Consider the following 19,635-nt stretch of genomic DNA (forward strand, 5'->3'; position numbering starts at 1 on the left):
TAATGAAGTCATGCCTCATTGCTGAACCTGGTGGAACAAAGTTCTGACTGGATGTGAATGTGTGCTGGGGTATGTGTGGGTTTTAGGTCATGAGCTTCCTCCACATACAACCTAATCAAATTTAATTGAAGAAAAAATAATGGATTTCTAAGATAACTTTAGGTGTCTGTGTGTGAAGTGTTCCAAAGAATTTTCTAGATATACAAAAAATAAATATCTGACATTTTTATATGGACTGGAATTCAGTATCCTGTGTATTCAGGAGCAGGTATGAAAGACTGCACCAGAAAGCTTGCAGCCACACATTTGAAAAGGTATTTCAATATTTATAGTATTTAAAATACCTAAACTGTTACATTTATGTTATCAATATATATTAAAATTACTTAAATAATAAATGTCACCTAGACATGCGGTTTGATAGATTGAAGTTTAAGTATATTAGAGAAACAAAATTAGCTTTAGTGTTATAAAGTACTGGATGACTAGGAATATATTAAAGAGGCAGATCTCTTAGTATTTATTGTATCATACTGAAGCTTTGCACGGACAAGGTATGCCCACTTGCTAAATTGTATGTCAAATTTCAAGCAGCATTTCATATCCCAGATAACAATTTTAGTAAAAATAATCATGTAGGTATATTATAGTATGGTACAGCATAGAAGGATGGATTTATAGTTAGGAAAGGTATTCTGGATGTGCTTTGTGTGGTTATTTATTATTTTCCATTTACCATCTTGCTATGGTATTCAAATGTAGCAAAGTGTAATATGACATAATCATTTTTAGTAAATAGTTTCATTAACTATTTACTACAGCTTAATGAGATCACTTCAATGGAATTACAGCAGTTAATGTGGTGCTCTCTGATAGGTCTTATTATCTGCCCATTGCAATCAATAGTTCTGGAAGTTTTTCAGGATAATTTAAGTTTGGGGTATCATTTTGCTTTCTTGCTACATTATGTAGCTCTTGCATTTAGAGCTTTGAGCGTAAACAAGGCCCAGATGCAATAAGAACACTGACCCACCAATCAATTGCAAATTTCAAACCCAATATTTGGCATTGATTTTCTAGGTACAGTAAGTAAAAAAAGAAGAAGCTTCTATCAGACTGAGAATTCATCCATATGGAACCAGTATTGGGTTCTATTAACTAATGCTAAAGGAATCCTTTGAAAATCCTTCTTATACAATTTAAACCTGCAATTAAGAAATATATTTCTAAATATTTCTTTTATTCTAAATGTACTCACTCATGCAGATATCTGGAGTGTGCCAAAAGAAGACTTTGTGTCCTGTGTTTCACAATCAGCATATGCTTCAGTTTTCATTCCACGGTATCCCTATAAGCATTCAACTACTTTTTTTCACAGAGATCCTTCTACAGAGAATCCACAATAAATTTGGCATGGTGTTAACACATTTTCTGAATGGACTTGCTTTGCCAATTCAGTGCATTTCTTTTGCATCATTTTCCTCAGTCTGCATCACTTCTCTGTTTTAATCATGATTCTGCTGTTCTCTGTTTTGCTTTGCTTTTACCATGGTTTAAGACATTAAATGTTCATAAGGTAAAATGTTCTGTTCTGCATTATTTAAGAATTTTAAAAAGGGGACCAATAAAAACTTATTACTGAAATAACTGCCTAAATAATACTGCTGTTGGGCTATTTAATACAGAAAGGATTCAATTACACTTTAATAAGTCATCACAGAACACTTCTCAGCAGCATATTGCTTTGAGTCATGGTCACACTTAGCAGAGAGATTTTTACATCAAAAACCTCAAATAAAAACTGTGTATTAGTGTGTGTTCGGCCCACTCAGAGATATTGCATGAGGCCAATGTAAAATATTGTAGCTAGAATTAATATGATATCTGATTCCATCTGTCTCTTGTGCAGACCAAATGGGAGGGACACTGGGGAGTTAAAAATCATGTTTAGATTGTAGTAGTATTTTAATTTTCTGTGTAATTCTAAATTGTTTTCTTTGTCTGATGTTATCTTATTCTCTATTCCACTTGGTGCTTACAAAGCCAATTAAACTCACATGGAAAATTGCATTAATTAGTAAATGAACTTAAATAACCTCCTTCAGAATAATCTAAACAGAAATATTTAAAGGGTTTCAAACAAGCTTTGAAGACACTTCTTTATGTCTTTTGGTGCTTATGTTCTGATGAGTACCTAGGAGTATTTTGAAGATAGTCCATAAAGCAATGCATTAATAATTAAAGCAATGAAATAAACCAAGTCACACATCATAAGTAACAATGTGTTCAGTTAGTTACACAATAATATGTCCTGTCTTCATTTAATGAATATGCAACTTTATCATGATATCATTCAATGTCACAAGTATGTTTAAGCTTTTCATCAAACCTATTGGCATTAATAATAAAACCATAAAGATTTAAATGAAAGGAAATTAGGATCTCATATTTCATGTGTCACATTTTCCGATAGTGTTTTAATTAAGGCAGTAATACAAATCACAGTGAGAAATTACCAAAAGCTATTTGATTGCAATTACCCCATGGTAACATTGTGTGGTCATACTTCAATTCAGTGCTCTGTGATAAGTGTCAAAAAACAAATTATCAATATTTTATCAATGACACCATTAACAACTGTAAAACGCCTTGATCCTTGGCATGGATTTGTTTCCTAAAAAAGTGTAGTGATATTTTGTTGAATGCAAGGGCAGACCTAGAAAAGTTAGTACACTGCACTCTAAACCTCAAAAATAGTGTTGTAGGAGAGCTTGGGAAGAGATCATGAGATAAAATCTTTCATGGTCCAGTCACCTAGTTTACAATGTTGTACTCAATTTGTGCTGGTATACCAAGTTAAGTTTAGCATGATGAAGAAGCTGACAGTAATTTGTTCTTGCATTTGAAAATGCCCACTCTGCTCTTTTGCTTGGTTTGTTAGTGCTTTTTTATTTGCAGTCAGCTATTATTTATGATGGTAGATTATGCACACACCTAGTTATTGCTGGATGTTGTGTAATTAATCTAATGCCTTTGCAATCTTATGATTTAATGTAGTTTTATGTGGACTACTTAAGCATGTAAAGCTAGAAACAATTATACAGTAGCTCAGCCAGTGTTCCTCTTATTGTCCTTTTGTATTAAAGTGCCTGCACATTCCATAGTGCAGCTTGGTGACTTGTATCTGGCCAGTAAAGACCAAAGTTTTATACCTGAAACCATCAGTCTCATTTCACTGGGTTTGTCAGCCCCCTAATCGCAAACCTTAAGGGTTGAAAGAGGCAAAGAGGTGGTTAACTGATGTTCTGTAACAGCCTTTCCCCTTTCAAAAGGTGTGCAATCACAGTTTGAGGCAGTCAATCTGTCAGTTTCATCACTCCATGTTCTCCTACTGTTTACTCTGTAGGACCTTCCAGGACCTTGCCAAGCAGATGGACCTGTCGTATGGCACAGTAAGGGACACAGCAGTGTACAGTTACTTTAAAGCAAAGGGTACCAACCCCCTTGAGCAAGACAGCACCTTTGCAGAACTCTGGAGGACCATCAGCAAGAACAATGGCAATGACAACTCAGTGGCCAACCCATCGGATGGTGTTCGCAAGGTAGACGTGGACTTTCCTTGAGCCTCTAAACTCAGCACATTAGTTTAAACACCAAGCAGGCATGGTACTACGTCACCATACATTCAAATGGTTAATTTCTTCACAAAAGTAAAAGCTGACAATTTTACATGTATCTACTGACATCCTGTATATGAGCATAAAATGAGACTGACACTTTAGTGTATTTTTTCCATATCAGCTTGTTGTGATTAAGGCTGAAAACTCAAACTCTTTTCATGTTTTTATGTGCAATGCACTATTTGGAGTACTTTTGTTATAACCCTTTTTAATCTTACATATTTGGAAAATTACCTTTAGTAAACTAACTCCCTGTGGACATTTTTTAAATACTTGTTAAAGTAAGATTAAATCATGCATGATATTTTTAGAAGACAAAAATTGGTAAAACATTATTTAAAAAAATGCATGGCAATCAAAACATTTCTCCAATCTCCAATCTCAAGATGCAGGTTCTGCATGCTGATACTTACCCCTTATCAAACAGTATACTAATTTTCACAGTGTTTTGAAAGAATGAACACAAATGCATCGCCAAGTACAACAGGTGGTTTTTAATATTTTTTTTGACTGTAGAGTTTCTTGCAAATAAACGGTGTGCTTTTATCATTCCAGTGCATGTCATGTAGCAGCCATACATTCAGGGCTTTAACAAACAGAAATAGGGATGACCTGTTTGCATTGCACTGATATTCTATGAGTTATACTTCAGCTGAAAGTCTTTAGTTACAATATTACATTCTGTTATCACTGCCTGCAACTTAATATAGTTGTAATATATGTTGTCCAATAATCAAACATACTGTAGATTTAATTGATAACAGCCATACTGGATTTAGCATCGATGCTTTATTATTGTACTGACTCTGAAAGAAGTCAGCAGAAAACGCTGAAAGTCCTTCATAATAAAACATCAGCAGTCCTCAATTTTTTCCCCAAGGCTGTACAAAATTACTTATTTTAAAATGAACAGCCGTTTTCATTATTTTTTATCTTTGCAAGGAAATGGTCTTCTTATCTGGTCTAAAGATACCTGTCATTAATGTCGTTATTGACATCATTGTCTAACTGCTATTCAGTAGTGACTGATAAGAACCTACTTCAAAGAGTGAAAATTATATGCTTCTGTGCTTTTAGAAAATTGGTTATGATTTCTCAAGTGCAGTCCTTAAGAACAAATTAAAAGATAGATATTCTCTCCAGCATAATAAAAACAATTTGTAAATATAGAAGAGATATTGTTTTGAAATTAATTTCATTTATCCTTAATTTTTACCTTGAAAGAAGCCACACACACATAAAGAATTATAAAAATGATTATTTTTTTATTGTTATTAGGTGTGTTACAAAAATATTCTAAATGACAAGTACATTAAACAACTTACATGTTGAAATATTGTCCTTACAGACTATGAAGGCTAAGGATGAGGTATTAATATTTGGCGTAACAAATAAAGTAACTACTAAAAAAGTGAAATGAGAGAAACAATTACAATAACAGGCAATGTGATAAATGTAACATCCATGTAAAAGAAAATAATCATTGTAGATATCTATGACTAAATCAGTACAGAACATGTTTTCAGTTTATAAAAAATAAAAATTGTAATCCTTGGAAGAAATAACTCATAACATTTTTGTATAGCTTGAAAATGAACACATTACTTTATTCCTAAAAAAAACAGAAACAAATCTGTAATATACTCAAATAAAACACTTTATAATAAATTCAGCTACCAATCTCCGTAGGCTGTTCTATGAAGTTTTGGAGATAATGGCCTAAACTCAAAATGGTTCTGATGTTCATTTACAGCATCAGATTTTGTCAAGGAACTGAAGAAATGGAAAAAAGTGTACCCTGTGAAGGAATGGCTGGGTTAACAAAACTTCATGTGACAGTTTCTCTATTCTTCTTTCCTGGTCTGCAGTGCCTTTAGAATTCTAATTCTTTTTCCACAGACATGTTGTGTCATGGTGTGTGCTGGTTTACTTAGGCTCTATTTGGTCTGTTGTGCAGGCGAAGAAGGGGGGATTTGCATTCCTGTGGGACATGGCCGTGGTAGAGTACGCTGCGCTGACAGATGACGAGTGCTCGGTGACGGTGGCTGGGAACAGCATGAGCAGCAAGGGCTATGGTATTGCACTACAGCATGGCAGTCCCTACAGGGACCTCTTCTCCCACAAGTGAGGCTCTCTCTTCACTCTTACCACAGCCTTTCCTGTTAGTTCACTATCTCATTCTCCATGGGCAATAAACCTGTTTGATTTTTTAAACCTGAAGTTTTAAATGTGTCAGGTATTTGTTTTCATTTTAGTGATATTCACATATTTTCAGAGGCATGGTCATTTGCCACCACATACTTGCAGTAGAGGTCTTTACATACTACAGTTCTACAAAGTTTTCATAAAGCAAAAATGGTATTGAAGGTTGAAGTCAGCAACTAAAATTTCAATACAGTTCAGTAGTTTAATCAAAATCTAATTGTATCGAATCAAGTTGATGAATATAAATGAATAGAGTACTTAATACTTTAGTGTTTGGGATTAACATGCCTGCTTGAGGAAATGACAGGGAAAAGGCCAGCGCTGTCACAATCTCCCTCGCCTATGTGGAATGAACCAGGGAGGCAGCTGCAAGGGTGCAGATGGAGTGGAAGGGGGGTTGCTAGAAACAATGTATGCAAAGCTGTGGACAGCAATTGAGAGTTTATATGTAAGTGGATGAAAGAGCAAGATTACAAATCGATAATCTACTGAATTTATGTTTAACAACACCATTCTCTACATTAGAAAAACATCTGAATATTGAATGTAGGGCAGGGCAGCTTAGATAATAGATTTTACATAACCATCACTTCCTCTTTGATCTTTAAATTAAGAAGAACAACATTATCTTCTTTAATAATATTTTGCAGCCACAAATGCTTCAATATAATGTGCTCTGCAGCAAATTATTTGTTATTTGCCAAATTAAAGGTAAATGACAACAATGACATTTTATCAGAATTGTTAACATATTCTATCCATAAATTAATTTTTGATGTTCTTGATTGCTTCATAAAAGTGAAAGTTAAAATAATTAGAAGGCCTTAAAACAGTAAAGGAATTTGAAATGCAAAAATAAAAACATGTTTTCCAAGCACATTTTGGCACACTTACAAGACTATAAAATACTTTAACCTCCTGGCATCTGCAGTTGTTAAAATTAATGTTTATTTATTAGCATTTCTCACTTTAGAATACAGGATTGCACTTTTTTTAACTTTCCAGAAGCATATGATGTGGAAGAAATGTCTTAGAAACTCTGTGATAAAATCTGCTAGATAGGGTGATAGGGAGCCTGAGTTAGGGCAGCAGTTCTCATACCATAACAATAGTGCAGAAATTGTAAGTTGTAATACTCATGGATTCCATCATTTTCTCTTTTTTCACAGAGGGTCTACTACAGGGCATGTCAGACAACTGGGCCAATGTCTCATAATAATCTAAATCAAAAGTGTAATTGCCTATCTTTAATTATTTGTTTCATTAGAGATTTCTGACCACTGTAGAATGGGGTATTGGCAGAAGAATTACAGTATCCCAGTCCTATCCAATCTCTCACAGAAAAACCAATCTGACACAAAAATCACTGATTTCACTGAATTTAATTCCTGGCACTATCCTATTGAGGATAAAATGTCAGAAATTGCGAACAGGGGAGAAAATGCAAAGAAAAATGGAAGATGATGAACATTTCCCAGGTGTAAACAATCAATTTAAAGTACACCTTAATGTTTATTTAACCAACATTTACTGTAGATATTTTAGAATATAAAGAGGTTTTTTTTCTTTTTTTTTTTAGATTTCAGATTTATTTGTCCCTTTTCCCCTTATAAAATAACCCTCAATTATTCTGAGATTCAGAAAATAAAACTCTTGCTGATTTGATTAAGAGTTGACACTGACTTCTTCTAAGATTTTCTTGCTTCTGTGCCTGGCAGTGTTCGTATTTCAAATGCCCAGTAAGGATTTCAACTTACAGTAAATTGAAATTGCAATTCACAAGAAAAAAACAAACAAACCAAGCCCAACAGCATTTTTTTCTTTCTTCTTTATGTGTCTCTATTCTTCAGCATTGTTCCAGGAAAATTGATGGGCCGCTTGCAGCAAGTAACCTTCGAAAGAGCACATGCTCAAAGCTAGTGGAGCACTTCTTAGTGATGGAACAGTAGCACATATATTTTTGAGGGAGACAAATAAATCTTACACTTGCTTTTTTTCTTTTTCATTAGACCCTATAATCACCCTCAGCATAGGCGTTTTAGAACTAGATCTTTGAAGTTCAGTTTTCTTTCTTTTTTACAACAAAATAGCTTTTACGTGTTGACCAAAACTGATAGAAAGCTGAAGAATAATACTATGCTTATGAGCAGAAGCCAGTAAAGTACAGTTGGACAGTGATACAGAGAAACTATGTGATAGTGACGGGGCTACCTTTATAACTTCTTCATTAAAATGTTCCTTTCATTAAAACTGTTTCAGAAAAGATTTGTATTATCCCTCACAAAATTGATCCCATATTAACGAAACTAGATGTTTACAGATAAATTAAAACTTCTATAAAATAAAGGAAACCCGTTAAGACCTTAAAATAGCACTAAGGCTTTATTAAAAAATAAAATCCCTTTGTTCTTTGTAATTCATTTAATTCCCACACATGCCTTATTGATTTCTTGAACATCTTAGATTGTGCTTTAAATTCTTTGTTACACAGTATATGTATCACAGAGGACTACATTCAAGAAGAGGTTATAATAAGACTGTTCAGGACAAATAGGTACGATTCCACTATGAGAAAGCTGCTCTGCTTTTTGGGGTTTTGGTTCGAATTATTTATTGCTAGCCACTGCATTTATCTTGTGGGACAGAGAATTCTGAATGTTTTAGGGTATGTGGTTGTCTGAGGAAAAGAGTAGATCAGAAGATACAGTATGTTGTGTTGGCAGTGAAGACATTTTGAAAAAGTTCAAAAAGTCAGAATTATTATTCATAACCTTAAATTCCAAGGGTTCAGATTTTCATCTTTTTCCTTTATTATGTTTTTCAGTCATTTTTTGACTGGTAACTTTAGTTTCAGGAGGTAGCTGAAACTAATGTTCCCATTTTGTTGTTGTATTTGTGAAGATTTCAATGTTTAAGAGCACAGCTCTGTTTAGTTTTAATTTCTGTCATGTTCCACTGCAAAGCTGATTTTTTAAACGGGTCTGATGGTTAAAGTGAGATGGCTTGATCCCTTGTCTTTAAAGGTCTTGTCCTTCTCTTTGATGAATTACAGGACAGTGGAGGAGGTGAATGTTTTAAATTCTCCCATCCATTTCATGCATGCAGTTTGTCAAGGCTTGCCGTGCCCTCCCTGTGCAAAGTCATTGTGCAGGGCACAGCAAGGTCGGACTGCAGGAATAGAGTTTAAGTAGAGAAGTGAGATCTTTGCTGTGATATTCCATCATTGCTATCTACACAATACAGTCTTGATAATGGTGGCAATAAATATTGCAACGCAGGCGGTTACATAGAACAACTGAGCTGTAATTTGCTTTGAGACAGCAGGAGACGTCTGGTGGCTAATAAAAGAGAGATCTAGAATGTTAAATATTCCAGAAGAAGGGATTCATTATCCTAATTCCGATCCACAGAGTTCACATTCCCTTGTATTCACTTATTTAAGAAATTAACTTTCTTTCTTTTATAAATGGTAATAATTACAGCATTTCCCTTCTGGCTATCTATAATAATGCAATTTATTACAATTTTTCTTTTCTTTAATTAAGTGGTAATTCATTTCCTTTCCTGTTTACATTGTACTAATATGGTTCTATGATTAAAAACAGAAATGATATATTAAATTTGACTACTTTTCATTTAAGTTTACACAGTGCAAAATTAAATAATATTTTCTTATTATTTGTGCTTGCTCATAACCCACTTAAAATATGTTTTAATATAAATATTGCAGTATATCAGGCAGGCACAATGCCTGCTTGTCTCACAGCTAAAATAGCACTTGCATGTCAGTGAATCTGAAAAAATAATTTTGACTTTGACATCACTGGCTCCACAAACTTCTGTGTACTGGAGCAACTTCCACTCCAAGTATATGTACTGTAGCTGTTTAAAAGAAGGAATCTAGCAAGACAATATGACTACAAAAAGGAAAGAATAAAATGTTTTTTTTTGCATTTACAATCTGGGAATTTTAATCTGATATTTAATGGTAGCTATAAACGACTGAGAAAATTCTACAAGCTAAAAGAGAAAAAACTGAAAATAAGTTTGCATAATGTTAAAATGTATTTTTAAAATAGATAGTGGAAAAAAAGGTACTTGATGTTTCTGAGAAGCAATGGTATTCTTCTTCATAGGCTATTTTACACATGAACTGGTAGACCTTTTGTATTTACAGTACACTGTTCTATCAGACATTTGTGGTTATAATGCACTATTCTTGTTGCAGTTTGTAGTTATAATACTGTTCCAGTAGGAATATGTAATTAGAGTACACTGTTCTAATAGGTTTTGTGATACAATACACTATTCAAGTAGGTGTTTGTAGTTACAGTATGCTGTTCTCCCTGCAGGATTCTGGAGCTGCAGGAGAAAGGCGACCTGGATATCCTGAAACAGAAATGGTGGCCTCGTACGGGGCGCTGTGACCTAGACAGCCACGGGAGTGCCCAGCCCGATGGCCGTGCGCTTAAACTGCACAGCTTCGCTGGCGTCTTCTGCATTCTGGCTGCTGGGCTGCTGCTCGCCTGCCTTGTGGCTGGCTTGGAGATGTGGTGGAGCAGCAACCGGTGTCGACAAGAGCAGCCCAAAGAGGTGACAGAGAGCAGAGCCAAGAGGACAGAGTGGGGGGAGGACACTGCCACACTCTACTTTAAGGATCCAGCCTCAGATACATGCCCTGATTTAGTAGAACTTCAGTACACACAGTTATGAAACTCTTGTGGTAGAATTATGTCTTGTTTAAAAATAAATAAGAAAGCTACCTTCTTTAGTGAGCAGTGAAGATCTTTTTTTTTTAAGAAGCTACTTGTCTGGCTGACACTTCTGCTTGAAATGAATCGTAACCAGAAAGAGTTTGGCTGCTCAACTCTTTCCTGCTGACCGGTGGGACTTACTTTTTTATCTTGTTTTTTTTTTAAGTGAAATAAATACCAACAGCAAAAACAATTGCAATCTATGAAAGACCATTGTTTTAAGTAATGACTCCTGATTCTTGGTGATCTCTTTTAGTACACCTGCAATGTTTCTGAGCTTTCTGAGCTCTTACCCAATCCCTTTTAAAAATTTTGCAGTCAGTATGCAGGAAGACCAAAAATAAAAGGAAACCCTTCCAATGGATCCATAAACTAAAGTGTGAGCAAAGAGGATGCTTGCATGGGTCTGTCTGTTCAGTCACCACAGCAATAAGAACCACAAATATGTCAAACCAGTCCATAATCCCTAGTAATTCACTGTGTGATGTCTTATTGCAATTATATGTCAATGTAGACACACTGTACGGATGATATATTTTTATTCATTATCTTTTATGGTCTCGTGCAGGTTACTAAGGATTACAGACTGGCCAGGGTTTCTGGTCCATTGACATATAATGATATTACAACTGCTTCATCGGAAGGGAGGAAGGACATATGGACAGAGAGAGAAAGAGACTGGGATGAAGCAGAAGCTATTGACACAGGTCAGGATAGACCTCCTGAGATAATATTCTGTCCTTACCAAAGGTGTCCTGTCCACATTGACTGGGGTGAAAAGACGTGTACATTTCCAAAATCATGTGATTACCAGCGTCAATTCCAACCAAAACACCTTTCATTTTGCTCACTTTGAACTATAAGAATGCAGATCTAAAGGGCATTCAGACCAAAAGCAGAATGCAGGTGACGACACAGCGATTCCAAACTTTGAATCCATTATTTTAATTTTGGGTATTTAGACAGAACGATTCTTAAAAAGGGATGGCTCCTGGCACCAAGGTCACTATAATGAAAGATTCTCTTGCTCTTTCACTACAATACCAGACAAGGATTGAAAAGAAAAGGCATTAAAGCTAAAAACATTGTCATTAATCAGACATCCCTAATTTTGTCTTTCCTTTTTCTTGTTTTTTTTTTGTTTTAAAATTGACATTTTTATGCATTTTGTGAAGCGGTTAATCACAGTGATGTTTCAGGCACATGACATTTTTATCCCATGAAACAAAATATATGGGACCATTCCAAAGCACAAAGGATATGTTTTGGTTTAGGTTACCAAGTGAAGGTGGAATCAGCTTCAGCAGCTCACAATTCATTTTAAAAGTGTTAAACAACCACTTGCAAAACCTGGCAAGGAAAAGGTTTGCCTTTCTTAGCCAGATTCAACCTCCTTTTTGGCTCTGCTGTATGGGAAAAGGCTGCTTGTCAGGTACATATCAAGTTCTGTTGATGGTAGGTGTAGGTAGAAAATTTAAAAAGACAAAAGAAATGCAAAATAAAGGGCTAAACCTTAATAAACAGCTGACAACATGAGTTCTTCTGACTGAGTTTAGGAACTTTTGGAGCTCTGTCAAGACGCAAAGATAGTGTACAATTATTAGTATGCCGTTTTCCTTGTAGTTTAAATTAATTTTATTATAATGTACATGTCAAACTATAACAGAGTGTGATCTGAATATTTAAGCTCTAAAGGAGACTTTCCAATATAACTACAGCATCAAAAGAGGCTTTAGTTTAACTTCATGGAAAAAATGGAATTTAAGCATGACTTACTGTAGATATTTGTTTTTAAACAAGAAGAACATGTAAAACCTTCAAAGTCTATACTCTGATTTGCACCTGCACAAGAAAGATAATGCAAGTGTAATGTTATGGTTTAAGAAAGTCTTAGAAATAAATATGCATTGAACCACTAAAAAAACAGTGGCTCAACACGTGTCAGTGCACATCAGGCATCTCTACCTACTGAAAACTTTATGTGGAATCTATGCTACTTCAGCTTGGATGCAGCTAAGCTCTAAAATGATACAAATGTGACATTTAATTCATATAGAGGCAGTGTTCTTGGTATTATAAATTTTATTTGTAATATATATATATCAGTTATTATGGTACAGCACTATTCTATCCATCATTAGACTAGAACAGTACCTTGCTCAAAAACACACTGCACTGTAGGTTAGGTGACACAAACAAGATGGAAATAACTTATGTCATGTATCAATTCCCTTCTGTTATTTTATTGAATGTATTATTTTTATTTTATTAACGGAGAGATGGGTGCATGCATTGTTTATGCACCTTCGTCATAAATGTATGACAATAATTATGATTTACAATTAGAGAACAATAGTTAAGGTATTCAGCAGAATAACTGCAGACCTACTGTATGACTGAGGAAGGATCTATGTCATGTTACAGTCTTGGATAACAGCTACGGTGTGTGGAAATCCCCCAGAAACACACCCATGACCCCGACTTCTTGCCTTCCTCTGTCTACACTGTGCTTCCCATAGCATCTGTGGCAGGAGGAGAAGTCCTGATATGTCCAAAGTACTATAACAGAGTGGCTCAGAACAACCGGCATAAAACGCTTCAGCTGTCTTGCATGTTGTGCTGTGCTATAAGTTTGCCACGATCCCCTTCTCAAGGATGTCCTGTCACTCACACTAGGGATGCATTTAGCACTCAACAACAGGGACCTGCAGTGTTGAAGCCTTAAACCAAACAGTACATGGAAATTCTTGGAGAATTTAAAACAAATATGAGCTAAATGCCTCTTCTCAGTGAAACCTGGCAAACAACAGATGTGGTTAATTCCTTGGGACGGAATTTATCAAGGAGTTTGTTACACTAGTGCCTGTATCTCTTGAGCGAGCAAAGTCAGACCTTCCAATGCCTCACACTAGAAACGTTTGGTTTTGCTCAAACTTGTTAGGACTTGTTACTCTTTTCTGCAAAGGCCAAGATAAATTTCAGCCTTTGTCAAAGGAAAATTTGGAAACTCTAGTCTTGTTCCCTCTCTGCCTTGAAGACAACCCTGTGTACTCGCCAAGCTTGTATTCCTTAAGGTGCAGTTTCACTATCTGTTACATTGGTTCCACAAACTTAAGAAAACGTGATTTAATCCTGATTGCTGTCAAGTGATGACTTTGTACAGACTGGTCAAGCAAAGCAACTTTGAAAACATTATCTCTTACACACCCAATAAAAAAGAGAAATAAACCTAGAAATGTGCATGGACCTTCACAAACTGAAAACCTCCTAGGAAAGCCGGTCTCAGCCTCTCTGTCCCTCCCTCCCTCTCTCTCTTGCCCTGTAGGACAAGGAAGTGAATCTGGAGCAGGTACACCGGCGTATGACCAGTCTTATGGACGAGGACATGGCACACAAGCAGATACCCACCCCGTCTATCGAGATCTCTGCGCTGGACATCGGCAGCATGCAGCCCAGCCAGCCGCTGGAGCCTGTCCGGGACTACCCGGGCACGGGGCTGTCTGTGAGCACCTTCCTCCCGGAGCAGGGTCATGGGGCGGGCAGGACGCTAACACAGGGCCCTGGCAGCACCCTGCCCCTGCCTCTCAGCAGCACCTCCACCATCCCCTCCATACAGTGCAAACACAGATCACCCAACGGGGGCCTCTTCCGCCAGAGCCCCGTCAAGACACCCATGCCAATGTCATACCAGCCAGTGCCAGGAGGACCCATCCCAGAAGCCATTGAGTCTACTCACGGAACTTCAATCTGATCCAATCTGATCCAATCTCAGCTCTGGTGTGGGTTTGGGTGGAACAAAAAAAATGAAATAAAAAAAAAATACATTAAAAAAATAAAAAAATGACAAAATTAAAAAAAATAAAATAAAAATTTAAAAATGCAGAGATTTTTAATACAAGTTTAAAACAAAAAAGAAACTAGAAATTTTCTTGTACATATTTGTAAATACTGAAAGAATGAAGTGAGGTAAAAGTGTATTTTGAATATTCTCAATTTTTGAAGTTGAGTTTAAAAAACAAAAAGTGATAAAAAACTACAAAAAACGACTGTATGAATGGCTTTGTAAATTTTGTTCTATATGAATAAAGAAGCGAATTCCTTGTGATTGTTTTCGAAGTGCCAATTTGAAAGGTGTCTCCATTGGGTATGGAAATTAAAAAAGCTGGTGACTTCAAGTGCTGGGATAAATTCTACCATACAGTAAACTTTATTTCAGTAGTAAAGGTGGGGCTTATTAAGTTTTGTCATCCCAAGGCCTCAACAAGAAAACATTAAAATGCAGGAAAACATTAAATTCTGTACAGCACCTGTCTTCCAGAGATGAGAGTCACACTAACCTTACATTTTCTTCCATAATTACAGGTACTGACAGTTTTTGAGAGTAATTCACTTATGAACAGATTTATGTTCAGCCATTGAAATCGATACCTCTTTTAAATCCAGGCATGAAATAACACAAGCAGTTTAATTTTCCCACATGATTCTAGTTAATAGTTTTCCTGCATTGTGTATATTTCTTTTCACCCCATAGGATCACAAAGCACTTTGCATTAAGAAAAGGACTCAATTCTTCCACCACTGAAGTGCACACACATACAGTAGGTGACATGTGCCAGCCATGACGCGTGAGCATTACTGCTCAAAAGCATTCTAAACTGATGTAGCAAATACCTGAAACATATTATTAAAGCAACATGATCAGCATACAACCACTGACCAAAAGTAAACTGTTTTACATTTCCATACAGAGAAATAAGAGAGCAGGGAAGTACAGTACATATTGCACATATCAGAAGAATCTAAAGATTGCAAATTTGCACAAGGAAACAAACCTGAGGTGCAATTTGACTTGTTTCCTTTTTAAAGATGTATTTCTCCACAGGGAACTAAATAATGGAGAAATATGATTTTGCTTACAGTGACTTGTTCTCTGAGTTCAGCTGTTTCATATTTTATCTTAAGCGACAGTGTCAGCTTTGTTCCTGGTATAAACATAACCCTTCTCTTAACTCTCCATACTGTAAATGTGTGTTTAAGACTGGATTGAAACTAGTTAATCACAAAGATTTAACATTACTGAAAATTTCTGAAATATTAGCAGAAGTCTGTTTAGTATGTATGCATTTAGATCTGCTAACAAGCTGAAGCAAAAATCAAATTAAATATTTAGTCTTAAAAGTTGCAAAGAGTATGTTCACTTCACAATTATATAAACAGTATTAATAAACTTGTTTAGTGGAAAAAATGTTCAGGAATTTATTGGTTCCATAAAAAATATAAGGTCATAGCTAAGAACAAACTAAGCCAGTAACATGACATTGATCCAGTAGAATCAGGCACATAGACATCATGCTAGCGGTCAATAGATTACCGCTCAGAATCACCACCAAACTTTCTCCTGAGAACCAGAACGGTGCAAGAGCATTTTAGTTTGTAAACTTGTATCCCATAGTATTAGAGCAGGGGTCATCAACCCTGGTCCTGGAGAGCCCCTGTTGAGTAGGATTTATACTGTACAGTAGGTAACCACTGAATCATCCATTTCTGAAGACTTGGAATATTTTATTAAGAGTTAGTGGGCTATTAGTTAAATAAAATAATTTAGAGAAGGCTGGACCAAAACCCTAAATCCCCCTTAACTCAGAAGGACCAGAATTACCTTTATTAAACAATTTGGTTTAAAAAAATTAAAAATGGTTTTAAAAATACCGTGGTTGAAGTACATTATTTTCAACAAGGAGACCTTTTTTGCAGCCTCTTCCAAACTTGCTTAATTAAAAACTTGTGCCCTTATTTCTGACTAAAAAGTGATTAATTGATGTTGAACAGACATGGGCAGGAATGAGATTGTATCAGATAACTCTGACAGTTAGTTCATCTGCTTGAGTCTGCATGCAGACAGTCAGATAGCACAACTCAACGAGGACAGTCCTCAAACTCACTAATTAGCATAAGGTTAATGCCAGTTACAAGTCTCATTCAGGGTTTTAAGAGCTGAAAGCAAATTTACAAAAAGACTTTACAAATTTACAAATAGGAAATTTAAATAAATTAGCCTGTGATAATGAACTTAGCTGGGGCGAAGCCAGAAAACCTAAGGGTTACTCAAGTCCATAACTAAGAACCACTGTAATAGGGTATTTTTGAAACCAAGGCCTAACTGTTGAAAAAAAAAAACAGATCAATTACTGGCAGTAATCAGCTTTGATGATTAAGGGCCAATTTGAATAAAAACTGGAACACACAGGGGTACTTCCAGGTGGATGCTACACATTGGTGGAGGGGAGTCCCCATTACCTGTAAAGCGCTTTGAGTGGAGTGTCCAGAAAAGCGCTATATAAGTGTAAGCAATTATAATTATTAATTATTACTTCTGGTCCGAGGATCACTGTTATTTATTTCTAAGTGCATTGCTTGCACCAACGCCACAACCAGTCACATTTGATGCAGCTGAGGAACCTGAGTATTTCTGGCCTAGGATTCTCCTGGTCACTGTGGAGCTATTTAAGCTTCCTTGGCTTTGAAAATAAATAAAATGTTCAATAAAAGCAAAGAAAGCTATTGCAGTAGACTGTGACATTAAATCTTAAAGGGCTTATTATTAAATTTATGAATATCCTACTTGGATTTTCTTTTTAAACTTTAATAAAGAAGTGTGGTTAACATGTTGAGGATGGTGTTTTTAATAATTAAGATGGTAACTTGAAATGTGTTAGAAAGAGCTTTCATTAACAATAGTAGATTGATGTAAATAAAGAATATGTACCCTCATAAAGTTGCAAATATTTAAGGCATTAAAAAAGAAACATTGCCTGCATAGATTTCTATTTAAGATATTGTTTTCCTTAACATTCCACATCACATTTTAATTGATCAATTTAAAGAATGTCTTGATATTAAAGTTGATGATCATTTTATCTCTCTTCTTAAAATATATTCTTCATAAAATTAAGACTAAGAAAAAATTATTAAAACAGTCAAAAATACATAAATCACATTAAAAATGTTCAAATAAATTAGCTAAATTCAAATAATTGGAGGTACAAGTCAATTTCAAGTTATTAACCACACATACTATTATTCTATTCACATAAAAAGTAATCTAGGATGATTGTGTACAAGACAGACAAGCCAGTAGAATTGTCAGAGTGCAATTTTCAAACCTTAAACCTCACAGGGCATTAATTCTCAGGGTACTGTGCTGCCAAATTTGTCATGGAACTACATTATTTATAAAGTCACATGATGAGAAAAAACTAAATGTTGCTGAAGCAACATGGTCAGTCATGAAACATTTTCATTTCTAAAAGATATATTAATGTTTGGTAGTCTTTCTTTCATGCATCAAAGTCCGTGGTACAAAGCTACAGTATATTAATGTCTTTGCAAATTAGATTGCTGATATCCTGTACAACAAATTCTCTCAGTATCAATATATTAGCAGTCTTTTTTTAAACTACTGCTGCTCTTGCAGGTGTTTTACCTAACAGAATAACAGAATCATTTTGGAAGGTATCATGCAAAGAGAAGGTTCAGGCAGGGAACTCAAAATTATCACATGCTATATTCATGGCATATTCACCTTCAGCTTACTACTTTATATTATCTTAATTTTGAGAGTGCCTGCTAGTTTTTATTATTAATAAACAGCAACAGCTACTGAATGCAAATGAAGGGATTTTGAAAATCACCTTTAGCAGTTTATACTGGTACAGTGTACTTTAATTTGCCTCCTACACCTTATCCTTCATCTGGTGGCTTGTTGTGACATGAGGAGAGAATGGCATGTTCACCAGAGTTCACTTCTGGGGAAATAAATGAACTCTCAGTGAGCTACTTGCAACTAGGTTTATCTGAAAAGGAAAGGATAAAAGGCCAATAATGAAATTAAAGATGTAATACCTCACAAGAGTACACCTGACTGAACTAAGAGAAATCATTGTAATACAGTACTGTATGTTTGAAGGCGGCAATGATATGCCACCTCAGGTGTTTTTATTAGAGTAAATTAATATATTATTATTTGGAAGCTTTTAGTAAAATGTAGACAAATCAAAATTCACTATTCATACTTGAATCTTTGGTCACTTTAAAAGTTCATTTGTCAAAATAATGCATTGAACCCATTAGTTACAGAATACATTGTAAAATGTAGCCACTGTAATTTCTTCTATCATCATAACACTTAATATTTAGGTAAGATTTGTTATCTCTGACAAACCATAAATATGAATGTATTACTTGTGCCAGAAAGTACTGTAAGCTGTTTTAGTTCTCTACTAAAGTATTGTGTAGCAAAAAACTAAAAGACAATATAGTTGTCTTTTAGTTTTTTTTTTTTTACTGTGCAAACTAAAAACTGAAAATCAATATACAATACTTTCCTGGTGTTTATTATTTTTGCTGTTACTGTTGATTCCCATAGTTGAATATTCTGAAGTGTTTCAAAATGCACTTTCAAAAAGTCAGATAAACCACTCATTTTTCCCTTTCTTGCCAGGAGAAACAAAACACAAATACAAAACACAAAGGCATCAAAGGTGATTAGTGGTATGCCGATACTTTTCTGCTGGTTTGTCCCTTCTCATTGAACAAATGAAAGCAAAATGAACAAGCTTTAACAGTGTTTTCTTCCCTGGAGCGTTCTGTGGCTGATACAGAGTATCTGAAATGGCTTTTACATCCAGCTTTGTTGCATGTGCTGCTACTGTAAAAGCCTACCTTTCTAATGGGCACTACTGGTACTATGTGGTAGATTCCTAGAATAAAAAGTGGAGGTCTTCTGTATATCTTTCAGACAGCAACAGCTAACACAATAGACAGGACACTTCCTGCATCAATCCACTAACTCTCACCCATCCCTCAAATATACAGTTAACATATCTTCCACCACTCTTCCGTTTCTAGACATACATTTATCTGTAAACCATCTACAACTCTCATCCACGGTCTATTACAAACCCACAGATTCACACAGCTATCTCCTGTACTGCTCT

At 35.4% G+C, this 19,635-nt stretch overlaps 1 protein-coding gene across 2 annotated transcripts in view; it reads left to right on the forward strand.

Moving 5' to 3' along the window:
• Positions 1 to 14,744, forward strand: part of LOC148661441 (glutamate receptor ionotropic, delta-1-like) — a 367,556-nt gene extending 352,812 nt beyond the window's left edge. Inside the window, exons 13-17 of one of the 2 annotated variants that reach the window (XM_088635198.1) lie at positions 3,407 to 3,602; positions 5,638 to 5,804; positions 10,238 to 10,478; positions 11,208 to 11,346; positions 13,965 to 14,744. In XM_088635198.1, the coding sequence (XP_088491324.1) occupies positions 3,407 to 3,602; positions 5,638 to 5,804; positions 10,238 to 10,478; positions 11,208 to 11,346; positions 13,965 to 14,365 (1,144 nt within the window). In that variant the 3' untranslated portion in view covers positions 14,366 to 14,744. The remainder of the gene's footprint in view (positions 1 to 3,406; positions 3,603 to 5,637; positions 5,805 to 10,237; positions 10,479 to 11,207; positions 11,347 to 13,964) is intronic. The other variant, XM_088635199.1, reaches the window with a different exon arrangement.
• Positions 14,745 to 19,635: the final 4,891 nt, after the last annotated feature.

The sequence above is a fragment of the Lepisosteus platostomus genome, chromosome 6 (genome assembly GCF_059453375.1).
Source record: "Lepisosteus platostomus isolate fLepPlt1 chromosome 6, fLepPlt1.hap1, whole genome shotgun sequence".
Lineage (NCBI taxonomy): Eukaryota > Metazoa > Chordata > Actinopteri > Semionotiformes > Lepisosteidae > Lepisosteus > Lepisosteus platostomus.